The sequence below is a fragment of the Leuciscus leuciscus genome, assembly GCF_965113295.1.
Source record: "Leuciscus leuciscus genome assembly, chromosome: 1".
Taxonomy (NCBI): domain Eukaryota; kingdom Metazoa; phylum Chordata; class Actinopteri; order Cypriniformes; family Leuciscidae; genus Leuciscus; species Leuciscus leuciscus.
In genome coordinates this window covers 30,791,517-30,811,617 of record NC_138725.1, presented here as the reverse complement: position 1 = coordinate 30,811,617, position 20,101 = coordinate 30,791,517, and the positions used below count along the sequence as shown (strand labels likewise).

At 40.9% G+C, this 20,101-nt stretch overlaps 1 protein-coding gene and 1 long non-coding RNA gene across 7 annotated transcripts; one reads left to right on the top strand and one right to left on the bottom strand.

The window, feature by feature from the left end:
- The first annotated feature begins 569 nt into the window (after window positions 1-569).
- On the top strand, window positions 570-13,455 carry LOC309477347 (pregnancy zone protein-like). Of its 6 annotated transcripts, XM_082140594.1 has the most exons (35): window positions 570-1,208; window positions 1,598-2,094; window positions 4,375-4,558; window positions 4,632-4,788; window positions 4,888-4,940; window positions 5,078-5,098; window positions 5,201-5,366; window positions 5,450-5,534; window positions 5,610-5,724; window positions 5,802-5,922; window positions 6,015-6,124; window positions 6,197-6,367; window positions 7,931-8,155; window positions 8,238-8,450; window positions 8,529-8,678; window positions 8,920-9,069; window positions 9,159-9,234; window positions 9,441-9,603; window positions 9,682-9,907; window positions 9,998-10,121; window positions 10,194-10,315; window positions 10,394-10,445; window positions 10,539-10,622; window positions 10,719-10,895; window positions 11,007-11,082; window positions 11,175-11,331; window positions 11,418-11,492; window positions 11,562-11,724; window positions 11,803-11,987; window positions 12,054-12,272; window positions 12,350-12,471; window positions 12,585-12,666; window positions 12,754-12,837; window positions 12,919-13,024; window positions 13,102-13,455. In XM_082140594.1, the coding sequence occupies exons 2-35, from the start codon at window positions 2,003-2,005 to the stop codon at window positions 13,140-13,142; spliced, it is 4,347 nt and encodes a 1,448-aa protein (XP_081996720.1). In that variant the 5' UTR covers window positions 570-1,208; window positions 1,598-2,002; the 3' UTR covers window positions 13,143-13,455. The 6 variants fall into 6 exon arrangements, with proteins under 6 accessions (XP_081996720.1, XP_081996722.1, XP_081996723.1 ...); XM_082140596.1 differs by lacking the exon at window positions 5,078-5,098; XM_082140597.1 differs by lacking the exon at window positions 13,102-13,455 and having other exon boundaries at window positions 12,585-12,670; window positions 12,919-13,023.
- On the bottom strand, window positions 6,495-7,227 carry LOC309478393. Its single transcript, XR_014198964.1, has 2 exons — window positions 6,779-7,227; window positions 6,495-6,707 (listed from the first exon to the last, which is right to left on the bottom strand). It is a non-coding gene; the product is annotated as an uncharacterized lncRNA (long non-coding RNA).
- Window positions 13,456-20,101: the final 6,646 nt, after the last annotated feature.

Sequence of the window (20,101 nt, the reverse complement as noted above, 5' to 3'; positions counted from 1 at the left end):
TTTAAGCGAAGAGGAGAGATTCGCGATTGCACTGAACACGTTTTAAGTGCCGGCGTATTCTCTGAGCGAGCCCAGAGACAAGAGCAGCGTGTATCTGAGAGCGCGCACCCAGTTCCCACGCGCGAGCAGAGAGATTCGCGCTCGTGCATTATGTACATTCGCGCTACAATAATGCACTCTCGACATTTGACAGGAAAATAACGCCATATGTTACATAGCAGATGTTCTACATTCCATGTACAGTGACCCACAGAACCTCCTGTATCTCACTTTTTAAAAATCTATTATTAGTGAGGTGCAGTCCGCTGTTAAGGCTTTTGAGGGGAAACAGTCAGATCCGGTCAAGCTGCTTGGCTGTTTAATGAGGCTAAAGTCTGTTTGCAGCAGGGTCATTAACCCAATGGCAAAAAAATGATGTCCTAAAATAATCAATAGATGGCCACATTTCTCCAAAGCCATACCTTGGCTAAATATTTGAGTCCAAGGCAGCACAGCTAAACCTTTCTCCAGAGGAGGAGGACTGTGTTTGAAGGAGATGTGTGAGCTACACCATCTCCTTAGCAAATGAACTGAGAGCGAGGCTCCCAGATAATTTGGAGATACTGCAGCGCATGTCTTTGTTCAATGTGGTGGAGATACTAAACCACAACAAGAGCCTGACAGACATGGTCAAATTTGCTAATCTTTTAGGATATTGCCCGGACACAATTGATACAATTATTAATCAGTGGAGGTCTATTCACCTTCAGAAATGGGAGGAAACAACAAACACATTGGCATTCTGGGCTGAAGTTAAAAAGTATAGAGATTCAGCTGGCATAAACCAATATGAAGACTTGGCTTCTGCTGCAGTTTCTGTCCTCTCCCTGCCAATCTCAAACGGTGAGGTAGAAAAGCTGTTCAGTCAAATGAGTGTCGTTAAAAACAAGCTGAGGAACCGCATGTCCCTGCAGACCCTCAGCTCTATTCTGTACATCAGATATGGTTTGAGGTTGGCTGGAGAAGCATGCTATGAGCACAAACTGCCTGATAAAGTGCTGCAGCTCTTTGGAACTTCAGCTGCTTATTCTTTTAAGTTCTCTTCAGGCTCATCCTCTGCATCCAATATCACCCCACAGGAGGAGAACAATGAGGGTATGGATCTTGTGGATGAAGATGAATTCGGTCTCAACATTCTAATGATGTGACCTGGAATCAAGCCAAGAAAAGTAATTTTTTTAAATAAAAAAATATTTTCCATTGTCTATGTACATAATTGTGGCACTCGTGTCTGCCAAATTATCACATATAAATGTGTGGTTCGGTTAAATTATAAAATTAGATTAGATTGACTGAATTGTGCACAGTTTTTTTGTTGTTGCAAATATGCACACAGTTTGTTTGTACATATGCACATAATTTGTAAATGTGCACAGGTTTTTTTTTTTTTGTAAATATAAACACAGTTTGCTTGTAAATGTGCCCAGGTCTGCTTTTGTTTTTGTACATCTGCACATAATTTGTAAATGTGAAGTTTCTTTTTTCTTTTCTTTTTTTTTTTTAATATGCACATAGTTCGTTTGTAAATATATGTAATTAATTCAACCTAAGGTTATAGGGGCAGATTATCCTTAACGTCTCTGACTGGAACTGGAGACGACCCTTCAGGCGGCCAGGGCGGAGCAGATGGTTCAGGGGGACCAGGCGGACCTGGCGGTTCAGGGCTACAGGGCGGACCAGACAGTTCAGGAGACCTTGGCGGCGTGGCCTCCATGGTCCTATCAAGGGTCCTCCTGCCCCCCTTCTTCTCCTGTGGCTCGGCATAAGTATGATCCTGCATTATGAAGTACCGTGCAGTGCAGCCGTTCAGATGTGCCGGGGCAGTGACAAGTCACTGATCTCTTTGTCCGCTTCAGCTGGTTTCAGTCAGCTGGGTCTGAACGAAAACGTGTTTTGGAAATGCGTTGAGGTAGGCTAGTGCTTTTTGTCCCTCTCTGCTATTATAGTTTTTCAAGATGGCGGAATGACATGGAAGCTTCCATGGACTTACCCGTCCCATGTAAATACAAATAAGAAATTCTTCGCTTACGAGGATAAGTTAGATCATTGGCAGAGGTAATTTTACACCAATTTACACCTATGAGGACTTTTAAAAAACTACTGTACCTTTAATTTCAGATGTGTAAATTACAAAACAGAATTTTTCAACCGTCTTCAGAAGTCGTGTCTTCCGGGGTCAATGGGTCTCCTGAGAATATTTAATTTCCTTTAAAAAACAAACAAAGATGAAGCTAAATGACACTAGTTGCCAGCGTTCCCCCCAAAATCTCATACTCTATACGATTTGTATTACACTTTTTCAAAGGATAATCTTGCTTTAAAGTTTGAAAAGCATCTGTGAATGATCATATTTTGTGTATAATCCTGAGTTTATCCTGATGATAATGTAAAGAAGTGTTCAACTCCAACAATCTTTTGTAAACAGGGTGTTTTAACCTGCCAGCAACCTGCTTAGCCAGCAACCCCACTTCTAAAAAATACTACTACTAAAACAGACACAGTTTATGAACCCTTTGCACTAAAAGCCCAAGTATGATCTCATTTGAAAGCTGATACTTGGCAGTTTACAGTACATTTAGAATTAATGAATGTCACAATTAAATTTTTTTTATAGTTTCAAAATTCTGTAAAGTTATTTGAAATGTATTTTTATGAAATATCTTCAATTATTAAATAAAGAAAATAGATTAATCATATTTTGTTGCAATCTTGAAAATTATTTTATAAGGCTGAATGTGTATCTGAATGAAGAGAAACTGACTTTAGGTCCAGCGGAAACTGTTCATTTGCTCCATATACTATAAGGCTATCTAGTGGCTAGAGTCATGAAATTTATGTCATTTTATAAATTTTTTTCCACAGGAGTTCGGCAAAGACACACAATCTGTGATTTTTTTTTTTTTTAGCTGAATTAAAAGGTTTATGCGAGTGAAATTGTGAGTTATTTTGAATGTGCAATTACTATTTATTTATTATTTATTACAAAAAATAAGTTTAATAACAAAAAATAAGAAGAAATTAAATGAAATAAGCATTTTGAATATATATAATTATAATGTATATATATATATATATATATATATTCATTATATATATAATTTTTATATATATATTCATTATATATATATATATATATATATATATTCATTATATATATAATTTTTATATATATATTCATTATATATATATATATATATATATATATATATATAATAATTTATAATATTTTTAGGGTTTCTGGTCATTTTGACCCGCGAGGGAAGGATTTGTTACCAAACGCAAGAGAGAAAACGAACCTGACTGTAGAGCGTGTGTTTCAGAGTTGGCAACCCTGTGATTAATTACCGGGGCTCCGCCCTAAAGATGTCCAGATTGCCTGTGAGTGCTAAATCAAGCTGTTCTGAATTATTAAGAACGTTTAAATAACGCTGGCAGCAGTGTAGCTGATTTAGAGTTAAGCTGTAGATCAGTGTGGATCTTAACAGAAGTGCTGCAGGGTTTCTGAAAGAGACTCTTGATTTCTGTCTAGTCTTGGATGATTGCTCTTCATGGCTGTGAGGGAGATTTGTGTTTGGAAAGGGCTCATTTTAGTCCTTTTCCTCTTTGCTGTTGATGGACAGAAAAGGCCGTGAGTACCATGGGCTTTGAAGAGAACAGAAGCAGCCTAATGTTTATGCTGCTTCAGTTTTAAAGATGGCTAGATTAGTCCCCAAAGCTATGACCACTTGTTGAAAGTTCATTGGTCATGTACCTTGTGGTCAAATGATGAATGGTGTTCACTGAGTGTTCATTAACACTTGTAATTATGTGTCTTGTTACAAGTCATTGTTGAAATGAGTTTCTTGTTCCTTATCCACAAAATGTTTTTTTTTTTATCTGTGTGTATGTGTTAAGTTTCTCACCCTGACAACCAATCCCACATTACAATTAAACTGTTGGCAAACAGAACATACAATCTGTGTTGACTGTACACCAATAGGTGCTGACAGATGAATGTTAAGCATGTCATTGAATCATTCAAGATATTCATTCAGTAATGAATCCAGATAAGTATTTATGAATCATTCTATCAAACTTATATATTTTTTTCTATTTTATTGAATACATATTAATGATGTCAGAACTTCTATTAGGTAACTTGTTATTTGAACTGTGACCTCTTTCTGGAATAAAGTTTATCCATAATCATGCAGCTCTAATACCACCCCAACAGGGCTATTTTTGATGCACAGACCTGGCAACCCTGTGGCAGCCACTTTCTGTGGATGTTCAACCAACATGTAAATGTTTTGACCTGATTCCCTTTGGTTCCTGAACTTCATGATGTTTACACAGGGTATTCATGGTGACATTCCCTGCAGTGATGGAGACTGGATCTGATGCCAAATTGTGTGCAAGTCTTCTGAAACCCCAAGAGAGTCTCAAAATGACAGTTTCTCTGCTTGATGAGGAAAATGGGATGACTCAACTTGTGCAGCAGGTTTCTTCAAAGCCATTTCACCAATGCTTTTGTTTCCAGGTCTGTTTTTAGATGGTTTTTTTGTTTTCTTTTGTTTTTTTTGTCTGGTTTGTTGGTAATAGTTTCTCTACAGGCTCCTCAAGTAGATGGAGAATCTGTGCAGACGATGAAGGTAGAAGTCCAAGGGAAGGTCTTCAGAGCGACTGAAGAGAGAAAAGTCATGTTTAGACGTTACTTGCCTTTGACCTTCATCCAAACAGACAAACCCATCTACAATCCAGGACAAACAGGTGAGCTGTGGATGTCCCTTGAATATTAGAGGTGTTGAAATTCCTTTATGCTACAAGATCTGATCGTCTTTATCTGGGCCTTTATTGCTGTTTTTGCAGTGAATTTCAGAGTTGTCACCATGGATGCCAAATTTGTGCCTGTTGATCAGATGGTAAGGTCTGGCCATGAACAAATTCCAATTGTATTGCAGCTTATTTTTGTGCACATCTTCTCCTTTCTTCAATGACTTTCCTGCATACATGTTTATGCTTTTTAAATGCCTAATATTGCTGTCTTTGTGTCTTACAGTACAATCTGGTGGTTGTAGAGGTGAGCATTTGCCCCATGCAAGTCTTTGAACGGAGAAAACGCAGCTTTTTGTACTTTTGCTTTGTTTGCAGTATTTTTCTGAGCAGTTCATTGTTTTAATAGGACAATAATAATAACCGAATTGGTCAGTGGACGAACATTTCCTCAACTGGATGGATATTGCAGCTTTCTCACGAGCTAAACCCAGAGGCTCAGATAGGGATGTACACACTAAAGGCTTTTATTGGCGACCGAACAATCTCCCATGTTTTTGAGGTGAAAAAATATGGTAAGCTGTTATGAATATTGTGTATTTAATGTTCAATGACAGATCTGAGGTCTTGATCCCAAGTCATCTGGTTTCTGGTTAAGTTTTGCCCAAGTTTGACGTGACCATAAACGCACCACAGACGTACAGCGTTGCAGATGTGGGACTGAAAGTTGAGGCTTGTGCCAAGTGAGTAGTGAAAGCTTTATTTTCTTGTCTTGTGTTTGGTCTGTTCTTGATCTTGTTCCTTGTGACATTTTCTAGATACACCTATGGCCAACCTGTACCTGGTCGAGCCTTGATGGAAGTGTGCCGTGAGCCATTTCCATACGCTGTGGTTCCTGAGTTGACCCGTTGGTGCTTGAATCAAACCGCAGAGGTGTGACTCCTGACTTACAGTGGAGGGTTTTTCTTCTGCTCGTGCTTGACTTAAATGTGACTTTGTTCTGCTACCAGATGAATGACACAGGCTGCGCCTCCCTTACCGTCGATACATCAGTGTTTTTTTACACCAATTTTGAAAATAATATGAAAGATGCGCTCCTTGTAAAAGTGAATGTCACTGAGGAGGGAACAGGTGAGCTATTGGCTGATCTGAACCAATGGCATGCGTACGGAGGAAGTTGACTTGTTTATTCAGTGCGTTTTTTGTTGTTGTTTTTTTTCCAGATGTATTGATGTCAAAATCTGCAACAGTGTACATTACGTTTGAAGTCGGCAAGGTCACGTTTGTGGACCTACCAGATTATTTTGAACCTGGATCAACGATTAAAGGAAAGGCAAGTAAAAGTTCACCCTTTGTCGCAGAAGCCTTCACACTTGCTCCCTTTTCTAACCTTGATTCCCAACAGATATCCGTGTCTCGTTTTGATGGTACTCCAATCGCAAACAAAGTGGTTTATCTCCTGGATAGTAACAGCTGGCCCAAGAAACTGCTGCAGAATCTGACCACAAACCAGAAAGGACTGGCCTCATTCTCCCTCAGCACTGCTAGTCTTCCTAAAGCCGCTCTGAATCTGGTGGTACGATTTGCTCTTGTGTTTTGTGAAATGTAGAATTCTCCATCTCTTTTGCTTAACACAAAACTAGGGCTGGGCGATATGGCCAAAAAAAAATCACAATTTTTTTTATATCTATCGATAATTATCACGATAAATGTCAAATCTTTATTTCTTTCAAGTTTAAAGGCCGTTTTTTTTGCTCCTAAGTGAAGTTGTAGAAACCAGAGCGTTGATTGTGGTTTTAAACCACTCTTTATTGTCAGAACATATCATGACAAACACTTGCCAAACAGGAGAACATTTCACAAATCTGAGGTAGAACATTCAAACATTTGTCATTTTTCCTTAACAAAATAAATATCTTTATTGGACAATGAATTTCTTAGTCTCTGCATGTGCTAATTTTTATTTGGTAAAATGTAATATTCTGACTGTTTGAGTTTTATTAAAATGAACCATTGGTCATCCAGTATCATGCATTTAGATCATGATAACCACAGATAAAACCAGTCTATAGCACCTCACTATCATGGCAAAATGTAACTTTATGGTTTCTATGGTATTTGTATGAAAAACAGTAGCCTAAATGCATTATTAAATACTAGGGATGCACCGAATCCAGGATTCGGATTCGGATTCGGCCGAATCCTGGGCTTTTTGACAGGGTTCGGTTTCGGCCGAACCTTAGATTTATTTTCCACCGAAACCGAACCCTAGACTTGCACTACGCTGGTCGACGTCACACGGCCGTTGATTACGTGAAGGTGTTTACATAGGACCGTTCGAATGTAGTAGGCTGTAAGAATCTGAAAATGGAACTCGTAAGCAAAAAAAGTTTTGTTTGGCAGTACTTTCAACCAAAAGAAGGCGATTCAAGTCGAGCTTTATGTTCAATTTGCAATGCTGATTTGTCTCGTGGTGGCAAGGACCCTAAGCAGTAAGGATGCGAGTAGTATTCGGTTTCGGATTCGGCCGAATCTTAAACAGTGGATTCGGTATTCGGCCGAACCCCAAAAATCTGGATTCGGTGCATCCCTATTAAATACTGTAATTATATTCCATTAGTCCTTTAATACATTGTCTACATTAATCATATAAAACAATTCAATATGTATATCCCACATTTCATGATGTAGTTAATATTACTAGGCTAACGTTACAGTAAATCCATGGTAAATGACGGGAATTTGTAGACGGAAAAGCCTTCTGACTGTATCGTTGCGCACAGTGTTTCTCCTGTTTGTCAGCGCTGTTTCATTTGCCTTTAAACTGGTTTAAATCATGGAGACATTTGTGTTCTTCGCTGAATTCAAGCGCTTCTCACTGGATCTCGTGACCGAGACCGATCAGAGTAAACGCATCTGCTCTACTGAGCTCACGCTGCGCTGCCGTTTGGACTTTGAGCCGAGCGGATAAATGGTCCGTGTGGCGCGCGGTTCAAATGAGTTTCGTTCCGCTTTTGGCGCATAAACATTATCGAACATTTATCAAACTCTTGATATCGTTTTATCGAACTTATATCGCGATAATTATCGTTTTATCGCCCAGCCCTACACAAAACCCATTCCATTCATTGTTCCCCAGGCAAGTGCGACTCCAGCAGTTGTCAGTGGTTACAAATCACCATACTTCACTACAGATACAAGGGTTGTTCAGCTTCTCCAACCTGATGCTTCCAGTAATCCATCTAGTCTACTGACTATAGTGAAGCTCGAGCAGCCACTCAAATGTGGTGCTGCGTTTCCAGTGACCGTGAAGTATTCTTTTGTTGGAGAGGCTGGTGACTACAGCGTTGACATCATCTATATGGTGAGTGGACATCAGGTTTATTTAATTTTTTTTTATAAACATTGCTCTCGCCTGTTTTATGCACCTTTTTTGTTTTTGTCAGGTCTTGTCCAGAGGATTGATCGTCCTCCATGGATTTCAGACAGTCACAGCGAAGGCTTCTAATACAGTCACGAGCGGCTCTGTGTCGTTCCAACTGTCTGTCAGTGTTGATATGGCTCCAGTAGTGCAGATTCTGGTCTACGGTGTTCTGCCCAGTGAGAATGTTGTCGTTGGTAGTGCATCGTTTGAGACGGAAACGTGTTTACAAAACCAGGTGTGATTTGTACTAGCATCTATTACCTTCAAGTGGGGTATGATGACGTGTCCTACAGCGTGTGGGTCCTTGTTCCAGGTGTCTCTACAGTTCTCTCCTGCTACAGCCGTTCCTGCTGAGAAAAATGTTCTGACTGTCTCTGCTGAAGCAGGATCTCTGTGTGGCATCAGTGCTGTAGATCAGAGCATCTGGATCTTGGAGCCAAGAAGACGCCTGAGTGTGAAAATGGTATCCATGTGCAGTTGATTTAAATTCTTGTTGATCTTGATTGACGTTCAGGTTCAATTTGAGTAATGCTGATGGACTAATTGGAAAAACCTAGGCTATTATGCGGCTGTTATGATTATAGCATTTTTACTGTACATTAACACCTAACATTTATAAACTGACCATAACATCCCAAACATTAATGCATTTAGTTAAACAATTTTCCAGAAATGTGACAAACAACACCGTTTTATGGTCATAGGTGTTTGACCTGCTCCCAGTGCGATCACTATCAGGTTACCCAAACAGCGTTCAGGATGAACCACAGTGTCTAGGCATTCGACCCCGTCGAGCTCTTCGGATGAATCCTCCCTACACTGCTCCTACAAATCAAGCCTACACAACCTTCAAGGTAGAAAACCATTCATGACCATATAGTTACTGAATAATACAGAGTCATTGACTTTAAATCTGTCTTGTTTTGACTTGTTACTATGACAGAGCCTGGGAATGAAGATCGCAACAAATCTTCCTGTACGAGCCCCTCCGTGCCCGCTGTATCCTAGATTTCCAGAAAGTAAGTCTATGCAAATGGGGAATTCTTTCAGTGAAAACAAAATTCTGCATGACTTGCCTTGAGTGAGTTTATTCCATGTTCTTTGTGGATCAGCAAAATCTGATGTTAATCATATTTTTATAAATTAAAAGAGGGGCAGTTATGGACCTTGTTTATTGTGCAGACACGAAAGTTAAAAGTGGGTGTAAAATCGCTTGTCTCTCCAGTGATGAATGTTCGTGGTCGTCCTGTGGCCATGGCTATGGCTGAAAGGGCTCCTGCTGAAATTGCGCTTCCAAAAGAGGAAGTGTCGCCTCCAGTACTTTCTGCTTATGTGACTGTCAGGACTTACTTTCCAGAAACATGGCTCTGGCAGCTTGCTCAAGTGGGGTTAGTGAATTCCTTCTAAAGCTACTTAACCACCGTTTTTACTTCTGTTCCTCATTTTTCTCTTGTGCTGTCTTTCAGAGACACTGGATCCACACAAGTTCCTCTCACTGTTCCTGACACCATCACCACATGGGAGACTGAGGCGTTCTGCCTGTCCTCAAAAGGTTTTGGTCTGGCTCCTCCTGCTCTGCTGACGGTCTTCCAGCCCTTCTTCCTGGAGCTCTCCCTGCCGTACTCCATCGTCCGTGGGGAATCTTTTGAGCTGAAGGCCACAGTCTTCAGCTATCTGTCCAAGTGCATCATGGTCTGCAATGTTTATTTTGATATATCTATAGAGATAGATGTGTATAGAAGGTCATGTGTCTTTGCTCCATGTGCTTGGTTTCATTGGCAGGTTAAAGTAACACCAGCTTCATCCACGGCCTTCACTCTTAAACCATATACTGATCCGTATTCATCCTGTCTTTGTGCCAATGGGAGAAAGACCTTCAAATGGGTTCTCTCAGCTTCTGTTCTAGGTCAGTTTTGGACTGCCTCTCTCTAAATTAGACAGGAAGTGAGCAACACCTAATATACACTTGTCACTGCAGGAACTGTCAATGTGACTGTCAGTGCTTCAGCTGAAGCATCCCGGTCTCGATGTGGCACTGAAGTCGTGACTGTGCCTACGAGAGGACGCATTGACGTAGTCACTCGAAGTCTTCTTGTCCTGGTGAGTGTTAACCAGCCTACTGGAGTTTGATCATGGAGATCATGCTGCTACTGATGTGGTGTTTTATTGCTTTTATAGCCTGAAGGAGTTGAAAGGACAAACACCCAGAGTTGGTTACTGTGTCCAAAGGGTTTGTTAGCACTCAACGATTCCCCACAACATTCTCCCTGTACAGCCAAATATTAGCCAAGTGCTAAATACTGATCCCTTCTCTTGTCTGCAGGAAACATTCTTTCTGAAGACATGACTCTGACGTTTCCAAAAAATGTGGTTCAAGGATCAGCCAGATGCTCTGTTTCAGTCCTTGGTAAAATATTTCATTGAGTAGAAACTGACAGGTTATGTTTTGCAGAATTTATATTAATTTTTTTCTCTGATGTGGGTTTTATGTTTGACCTCGTAGGGGACATAATGGGTCGTGCGCTGAAGAATCTGGATAGGTTATTACAGATGCCGTATGGCTGTGGAGAACAGAATATGATTGTTCTTGCTCCCAATATTTACATCCTGCTGTACCTGGAAGTCACGGGGCAACTCACCGCAGCCATCCGAGAGACTGCCACAGGCTACCTTCAGAAAGGTATGGATGACCAAATCACTTTACATTTGTAAGAAACTAAATTCCAAAGAGGTTTAGTCCTCTTCAGACTAACTCCCTGACCAATTTACATGTGGCTTTTGCCCCAATCAGGATACCAAAGACAACTGAACTACAGACATAGTGATGGTTCATACAGTACATTTGGTTATGATGAATCGAATACATGGTGAGTTTCGCTCTGTTCTACTGTTGTGTATAATCTGTCGTGGCACCAGCAGTTTGTAAGTTCAGTTTGTCACAACTTTTTTTCACAACCAGGTTGACTGCCTTTGTCATGAGGTCTTTTGGTCTAGCGAGGCAATTTGTCTTCATTGATCCACATGTCCTGCAGAGTGCAAAGGATTGGTTGATCAGCAAGCAGGGTTCAGACGGTTGTTTCACGCAGCAGGGAACTCTGCACCACATCGACATGAAGGTGCAATACAGGTTTCTTAAACTATGCCCTAACCAATTGACTTGAGATGAGGCCGTTCTTCTAAATCAAATGTGGTGGTATTTTAGGGTGGTGTTGGTGACGAGGTGACCATGACTGCCTACATTGTTGCATCGCTGCTTGAACTAGGTGTCCCCACAACGGTAAACGCATCTCCAGTAGGTCTGCGAGTTCCTTGCAGATGATTTTTCTGATGTTTGTTTTGATTTCAGGATCCCATCATTACCAACGCTCTGTCATGCTTGAGGCCTGTCGTTGGGAACCGGGGAAACACTTATGCCACGGCTCTGCTGACCTACACCTTCAGTCTGGCTGGAGAGACCACCACTCGATCACAGCTTTTAACTGCCTTGGACAACCTTGGCATTACTGATGGTGAGATTTGCCAGCCTCTTGATGTTTGTTCATCAGGTTCTTTGTCATTTATTTTTTTTTTTTTCATCTCATCCTAAGGCACTAAGGTCCATTGGTCTCAGGCGACATCTGGTGATACTCTGGCGGTTGAGATCAGCTCTTACGTGCTGCTAGCGGTTCTCGCTGTTCAGCCTCTCACGACAGCTAATCTGGGTTATGCTAACCGCATTGTCAACTGGCTTGTGATCCAGCAGAATCCCTATGGAGGGTTTTCCTCCACCCAGGTGCCTCTAACTACCAAACATGAGTGCAATCATTTGAGGAGTTTTTAATCTGGTGCTTGTTTTTAGGACACTGTGGTGGCTCTTCATGCCCTGTCTGTGTACGCTGCTCAAGTGTTCAGCCTGGACGGCTCCAGCACTGTTACTGTACAGTCCTCAGTAGTAGGAGACTCTTATAGCTTCAAAGTGAATCGGGACAACAGGCTGCTGTATCAGGAGAAGCCGCTGAAGAACATTCCCGGCAAATATAGTGTTAAAGCATCAGGATCCACTTGTGTGTCTGTGCAGGTCTGTATCTTCAACCCATTTCTGTTGTGCACATTCAAATCTTACTGTGCTTTGTTTGCTCTGCACTCATACTATAGGTTGCGTGTTTCTACAACATCCCAACACCCGTTAAAGCCGCCAAAACGCTGAGTGTTGAAGCGCAGGTGACTGGAGACTGCCAACCGCTTGGAGCCGATCTCATGTTGAACTTCACGGTGACGTAAGAACCTTTCACTTTGTGTCCTGAAATCAGCTAATGTTTGACTAACTAAGGGAAGATGTGTTCTTGCTCCTGTTGACTAAATCTCTTATTTCCACATCACCCTCATTCAGATACAATGGTATAAAAGCAAGCACGAACATGGTTATCGTGGACATTAAGCTCCTGTCAGGCTTCACGGCAGATACGTCACTGGTTTGTATGTTCAAGATTTAGTAAGTCCAAAGATGCTTGAAGCTCCGTCAGTTGTAATTTTGTATGTAAATGGTCTTTTCCTATCAGCTTGGTTCTTCACCCCAATCATTCGCTCCGCTTGTGGAGCGGGTTGATTCTGAAGATGATCATGTCTTAGTGTATCTGAAAGAGGTGAGACTCACCCTGAGCACATTACTAGATGCCATCTCATGTTCTTTGTATGTGCTGCTGTTAATCCTTTCTGTCTTGTAGGTTCCCAAAGGCATCCCCATGAGTTACACTCTGCAGCTGAAACAGGTTCTTAAAGTGAACAATCTCAAGCCAGCAGTCATAAATGTTTATGACTACTATCAGACAAGTAAGCTTTCATCCTAATCATGCTTTACTCTGGCTGAATTGTTAAATTATCCAGTTCATTTTCATGTTCCTCTCTAGGTGATTCATTTGAGACCACCTACACATCTCCCTGTCCATGATTTGATTCAGTACTGGCTTTAGGACATGTGACTTAAATAAAACTGCTTTTATACAAAAGTTATCTTTGCCTCCTTTTGTTGCTAATCTGTGATGTTTGTTTGAAGCAGGAGCTTGGTGTTCATTTGTTATTTGTCCTGTGACTTCAAATCCTTACAAGACTGAAGTGTTCACTCAGGCAGTGACGGTTAAATTGTTTTTGGACTTGTTTCAGATCTTCATTGGATCCACAGCTTGTCAATCTTCATTATGGAAGATTATGTCCTGTTCTCGAATCACATTAAGCTTCCCTTTTCAAATACCCATATCTCCTCCACGTCCAGCTTCTTGCTCACTTTGCTGGTGCTCATTCGCTCTTACTTGTTTTCACTACATTACAAGTACCTTTTGTAGATTTCGTTTCTATTTTTGTTCAAAATGAGGTGTTAGCAATATGGAGTGCAAAACACTCCTATTTCATTCACACTGGAGGCCAGAGGGTGCCCTTTTAGGAAATCCCTTTAATGGGATAACCCGACTGAGATGTGTAAAAATCAAAACCCACAGCCAATCAGAACAGTGTGTGGGCAGTCTTGCAACAAGTGCACAGCACCAGAGACTAATCATGACGCCAATTGCCAAAAAAGGATAAGTAGGCTCAGGGACGGACTGGGACTAAAAAACGGCCCTGGACTTTTGACTAGGCCCGGCCCAAAGCAATCGGCGCGCGGAAACTCAACAACAATAATGCCTGGCATGAGTGTCACAAGACTTAAAGGTGCTCTAAGTGAAGTTGGGTGACGTCACTTCTTGTTGACGTTCGAAGTATTGTCAAACAAAACGGAGGCTAGCTAGACCCTCCCTCCTCCTCATCCGTGCACTAACCCCCCAAACCCCACCCCCAAATCATTCTGGTCAGTTATTGGCTGGAACAGTTTATGTTTTCGTGGTGCGGGTGAGCCCAGTTTGTTTTTGTTGCTGTTTGTGGAGCCTGTGGTGTCTAGAGAGACCGCGTTTTTTTTTTTTTTTTTTTTTTTTTACAGTGTGTTCAGGGGACAGGCAGCTAGCAGATGGTGAGGAGATGTTTGCTGTATGTGACAAAATATTTTGGCCTAAAAAACGCATGACATCACTTAGAGCACCTTTAAATTGTGGCTCATGATACTATACCATCCAAATTATAGCAATAGCACTGATGTTGACTAGATGTTGTGTTAAAAGCATATTATTCTAGATTAACTTGAATACTCGCATATAAATGGACTTGGGGCTCATTCTTCGTACGTTGCTTATTACATCCGAGATCAAATGACACATCCAAGATGATATCATCGTGCTAATCATGATCTGGTTAACTCGGTTCTTTGAACACACTTGCCGGATATGATTAGTATCGCTGGATTGAGTTATCTGAGATAATTGTGCGTTCATGCGCTGGTTTAAAAGGGGATATGTATCGATAGTAGAAACATTGATCAGCAACGCTGCTATTGGCTGTTCAGCGTGGCCAAAGAGCGCGCTCAGTTTTTCTCCTCAGCAGAGCAAGAACTAATAGTCGAAGTTTATTCGGAATTTTAATGTTTAATTAAAACGCCAGGGAGCACCTCAAAGTCTGCAAAAGCCAGGAGAGAGGGCTGGCAAAAGTAAGACAATTTAAATCCGTTAGAAGTGGCCATGTTAGATGTTTTTATCACTTATTAGCCTATATTTTTGCATTTTAATAATTGCATAATTACTTTGTTCATTGTAATGTCAGAGTCACCACACTTGAACATGGGAACAAACAAAAGTGAAGTACAAAAATATTCTACATAATGGTAATTTTTAATTATATTATAGTCTCTTTTATAAAAGACACTGTTAAATAAATGGTTGTCTGTTTATAAAAGCAACCAAGAAAAAGGCTGAGAAAAAAAAAGAAAAGATCTTAAGTAGCCTACACTCTAAAATATTTTTTGCTGCATTAAATTAAGGCCGTATTATAGTCATTTCAGCTGTTAAATCTTGAGTAATGATGAATTGCTTTGACTTGTGAAAGTGAAAACTGATAAACTTATGTTAATGTAAAAATATTTTTCCCGAGTGTAGTTCATTGTAATGACATTGTGTTTTCCTCTTGTGCACTTTTACATAATACACCAACACTTGTATCTGTTCCCAAGAAAGTGGTGGCTGAAATATGTGCAGTAAGTGGACATTTTCTAACTTTCCAAAGGAAAGACAGTATAAGACTTAATGTCCATTTGTTTCCATTGCACTGGACAGTGAATAAACCCTCTCAGATAACTGTCATATGGAGCAACTAGCCTACCTGCAAGTGCATAAATAACTTTACTTAATTTATACTTGTATACTTTATGGCAGCAATATAAGTTGCAGGATTCCACATCTACAGAAAGGCCTACAGAAGAGTCTGCACAGACAGAGGAGACATAGGCCTACAGGTGGGCAGTGGATAGACAACTTTTCCTTTTTATTTATTGCATGTGTCTAATATCTCTTGTTGCAGGCACTTGACCACTGGCTTTTCTTTACAAAGAACAATTGAAATAAAACTCAAGGAACTAAGTATATTTTTCTTTTATTAAACATATAATGAAAAGTGTTTTTTTGTTTTTTGTTTGTTTTTTTGTGGCAATGTTGTGTAATATGGCACATGCAACAATGTCACGGGCCCTGTCAGGTGTGCAACCCTTAGACTTTTCAGACACTCAAATCTTCCCTTTAGTTAGCCAAAGTTCATTTCATTGTGTGCCCTTGTCCTGGCTAGAGCTGCATTGTAACTGGTTTGGGTCAGGGAATGGGGTCATAAAACACCTGTCTGCAGGCAGGAACATGTCATAATCACCTATGAAAAAAATGCTGTTCTGTTAGGATTAGCATAAGTGTAATACAGTGAGCTTGATATTTAATTGTGGAACTTTCCTTACCACTTTCAAATAATGTGCATAAATGCAACTCTGAAAATTCTTAAGTCATACATAGATCCTGGCCATTTTGCTTTCACATTTGTGATATGGAAGATTTTAGTCAACTGCTTTTTTTTTTATTTGATATAATATTATTAATCTGGAATATTAAGAATCACAATAGTAACTGGGCTGCACATTTACATTGTGAACCCCCTTTCGGTTCACATAATCCCCTTCATTGAGGCCTTGATGGCAGTCTATGGAAGCCTATAGTCTATGGTACCAATCACGTTAGTGAAGCCTGAGTGACATACTGTAATCGGCATGGTCATGATTGCATGATCTTCATAAATTATGATAGCCAAAAAAAAAAAAAACTGCTTTAAAAAAAACTGCTTTACAACATTGGGTCTTAAAAACCTAAAACTGTTTTTTAAACCTAAAAGCGGCAGGTAAACTCCGAATGACACGACAGACAGCACTTTCCATCAAGTTCTCCGCATCTCCAATAGTGTTTAGGAAAGAGCCACTCGCAAATAATCTTAGGGCAATGCAAACAGTTTGTGCTGTAGCTAAAGCCCGACTCCGACAAGTCGAAAATAAATGTGCGTTTCCAACAAATTAATAATGTAAACGACAATCTCACGAGTCACGAGAAAAAAAAAAAAATCTCAGAAAGTGCATCGCGCTGCGCTGGACTTCCCGTATCAGCTCCGCTTAATTATGAAGCCACAATCTAATCCTGTTTACATGAAATAAACCTGCTCCCGAGCAGGTTTAAGCTTACGGACCTGTTGCTATGACAGCAAGTCCAGGGCTGCGTTCCAGTCCAAAATTGTCATGCCCTTCACTTGCTAACTTCCCTCCGTCTCGTTCACTCGGATGTACGTCATTGCGAGTGCCCACTACTGGCGGAAACTGCAATGGGCTGAATTGGAACGTCCTAAGCCCTTGATCACTTGGAATCAGCTATGTAGTTGATTTATTATTTACATTTGTTTTCCCTTTAAGAATTTGTTTAATGCATCATCCAAATGTATATATGGTGTTTGGGTTGTTTTCAATAAAAAAAAATATTGAATTAATATATCATAAGAGTTGTTTGTTGTGGTGGTGATTAGACGAGATCTGTGGTGACGTCACAATCGTACTGCATTGTGGGACATATAGGTGCCTGAAGTGTACATATGAAGTAGACTCGCTCCCTCTGTCAAAATCGAGGGAACGAGGGTCTGTCCATCTAAACTTCTCTCGTTCACTTCACGAAGTGGAACGCACTTCAAAATGGCGGCGGGGATTCCCCCAAGGGGAAGTGCTTAGGGAAGTTCGCAAGTGCGTGTATAAAAGTGGACTGGAACGCAGCACAGGATGAGCGTCGAAGAACCAAACAATCCAAGATCATGCCAAATCGTCAACAATCAAATCCAGCTAACTGAGTTAGCGACGTACGAAGAACAGGCCCCTGGTCTAAGCTCAACCTGAATAAACAAATGATGGAATGGATTTAAAAAAAACAACAACCAAAAAACAGGTTTTATTCCAAGATTGCATGGAATAGATTATATAATATGCTGTGACAATCTATTCCATTCTGTCTTAAAATGAATTTATTACTTAATAATCTTAATTAATTTATGCAGTAATTAATCTTATTGCACAAGTAATAATACCACATCTAAATGATACACCATTACAAATGTAACTTCTATATTCAAAATCTTCAAAGTTTGTAAGCATTAACTGTAACGTTACCAAAATTTTTTAAAGCACAACATATTTCTTAATATTAGCTACTGCACGTGGGATTTTACAGCTAAAATGTTTAGGTTTAGCTGTTTTAACTATTGTAATCATTAAAAATGTAGCAACCTGAATATCACTTCCTAACATCATCCCAAGCAAGTAACTCTCTTTCTCCTCTCATGTTCCATACTTACTTGCCCTGGATCTGCCTGTGGAACCAGCTCATCTTTCTGTCCCTCATCATCACTGGTGGCATGTTGCTGCATAGCTGTCTGGCTGCTAATATTTAACTGCGAGGTGCTGCTGCTGGCTGTGCTGCTAAATATTCCAGTTAGTTTGCGACATTTAGCGGCTTCAGTATCTAAATTCCGCAAATTTTTTTCTCTCACCTTCTCAGCCCCACCCTTTTTTTTTCTTCCGTTTTTTTACCCGCGGCTGGCCAGTGCAGCTGGCATCCAACTTAAAGGTGCATTGCTGCCGCCTACAGTACTGGAGTGTGAAAAAAAAAACAGGTGATAACTGCGTGCGTGGCTGGTGGTGGGCCGGCCCACCGGCAGTCCTGGAGTACCGGCCGTTCTGTGATTCTCCAGATCACACAGATGGCCAGACCGCCCCTGAGTAGGCTACACAATCAAATTCACAAATATTACACACTTTAAACATTCAAATACATGGGCTACGGAGTTAGGCTACTAAAACAATCTGTCAAATAACACACTTGTTATTCACAGTTTGAAATGTTCTTGTTTCAATTTGTTTCATTTCAAGATCTGAGGTGAGTTATCATTGTTGCTTTTGCAGCTAGAAAGCTGGGCGCACTAAATAATATTCAAAGTCACATTACATGCTTTTAATATTAGTTAATATTAAAGCACATAAACAGTAACTCAGATAATCGTTGCCACACTTGTGTTTGTTCCAGCGTGATGTTGCAGAAAATAGAAACTGTTTCTAAAATAGAACTGTCACCGTCAGGACAAACTCTTAACATGGAAAAGATACCTTTTGTCACGTTAGGACATGGTGTTAGTCAACGAGGTTTAGTCAACCAATTGTATTAGTCGTAAAAAAAAAACCCTGAAATCGCAGGCTCTAATGGACTGACTGTTAACTGCAAAAAACAAATATTAATTTATCAACCTCAAAATGGCTTATCACTTGAAACATGTTAGTATCTATCTGATAGAAAAAGTCTTTGATCTTTGAGTTCAGCTCATAAAAAATGGGGGGAAAAACAAGTGTTTATAATTAAGCTGTAACAACAACATTAATGCTAGTGATATAATGTTGATTAGTCATATGTTTTAAGGACTTCCAAGGCATTTGTAATATGGAAAAAAAAATCTAATTTAAATGGAATTCTTTTTAAAATGTCCAGTATTGTATGTGTCACATGCCTGTCCTGTCTCGTGTAGCACATGTGGTGTTTGTGTTCCTGTCTCTGTTTTGACCCCACCCTCCTTGTTATCTCATTATTGGTTTCATTTGTCCCACCTGTTGTTCCCTCATTATCTGCCTGATTTGTCCCTTTTATAAGTTCCTTTGTGTTTGCAGTCTTTGTCGGATCGTTGTATTGTCTTATGTTTCCTGTTATCCTTCAGTAAGTTCATGTTCTGGTTTTGTTTTGTATTTACTAGTTATGTTTTCCCCCTCGTGGGTTTTGTTTTGTGTTTGTTTTTCTTTTTGTAATTAATCTATCATTCTCCTGCACTTGAGTCCTCGCACCTTTTTGTATTATATTCAGCCGTGACATAACGATCCGACCCCATGAGGACTCATCAGAGAGAAGCATTTGATTGGGTTAGTTTTGGGGCGATGGTGGATGATTTCATTCGCGATCGGGAGAGAATTGCCAGGGAGGTGGTCCCAGTTCCGGTGGTCCCGAGTCCGGTGATCCCAGTTCCGGTGGTCCCGAGTCCGGTGGTTCCGGTGGTCCCAGTTCCGGTGGTCCCAGTTCCGGTGGTCAGAGTGCCGGTGGTCCCAGTTCCGGTGGTCCAGAGTCCGGTGGCTCCAAGACACAGGAGGAGGAGAAAGGCTCCCTCCGTAACTGTTCCGGTGGTTCCTGTTCCGGTGGTCCCGAGTCCGGTGGTCCCGAGTCCGGTGGCTCCAAGACACAGGAGGAAGAGAAAGGCTCCCTCCGTAACTGTTCCGGTGATCCCTGTTCCGGTGGTCCCGAGTCCGGTGGCTCCTAACACGGAGACCATCCCGGAGGTGACTGGCGTCCCTGACGCACCGCCCAGGCGTCTTGCTCTGCCCGCGCCGCCCAGGCGTCATGCTCTGCTGGCCCCGCCCGAGCTGCTCGCACTGCCTGCACCACCCCAGCCAGA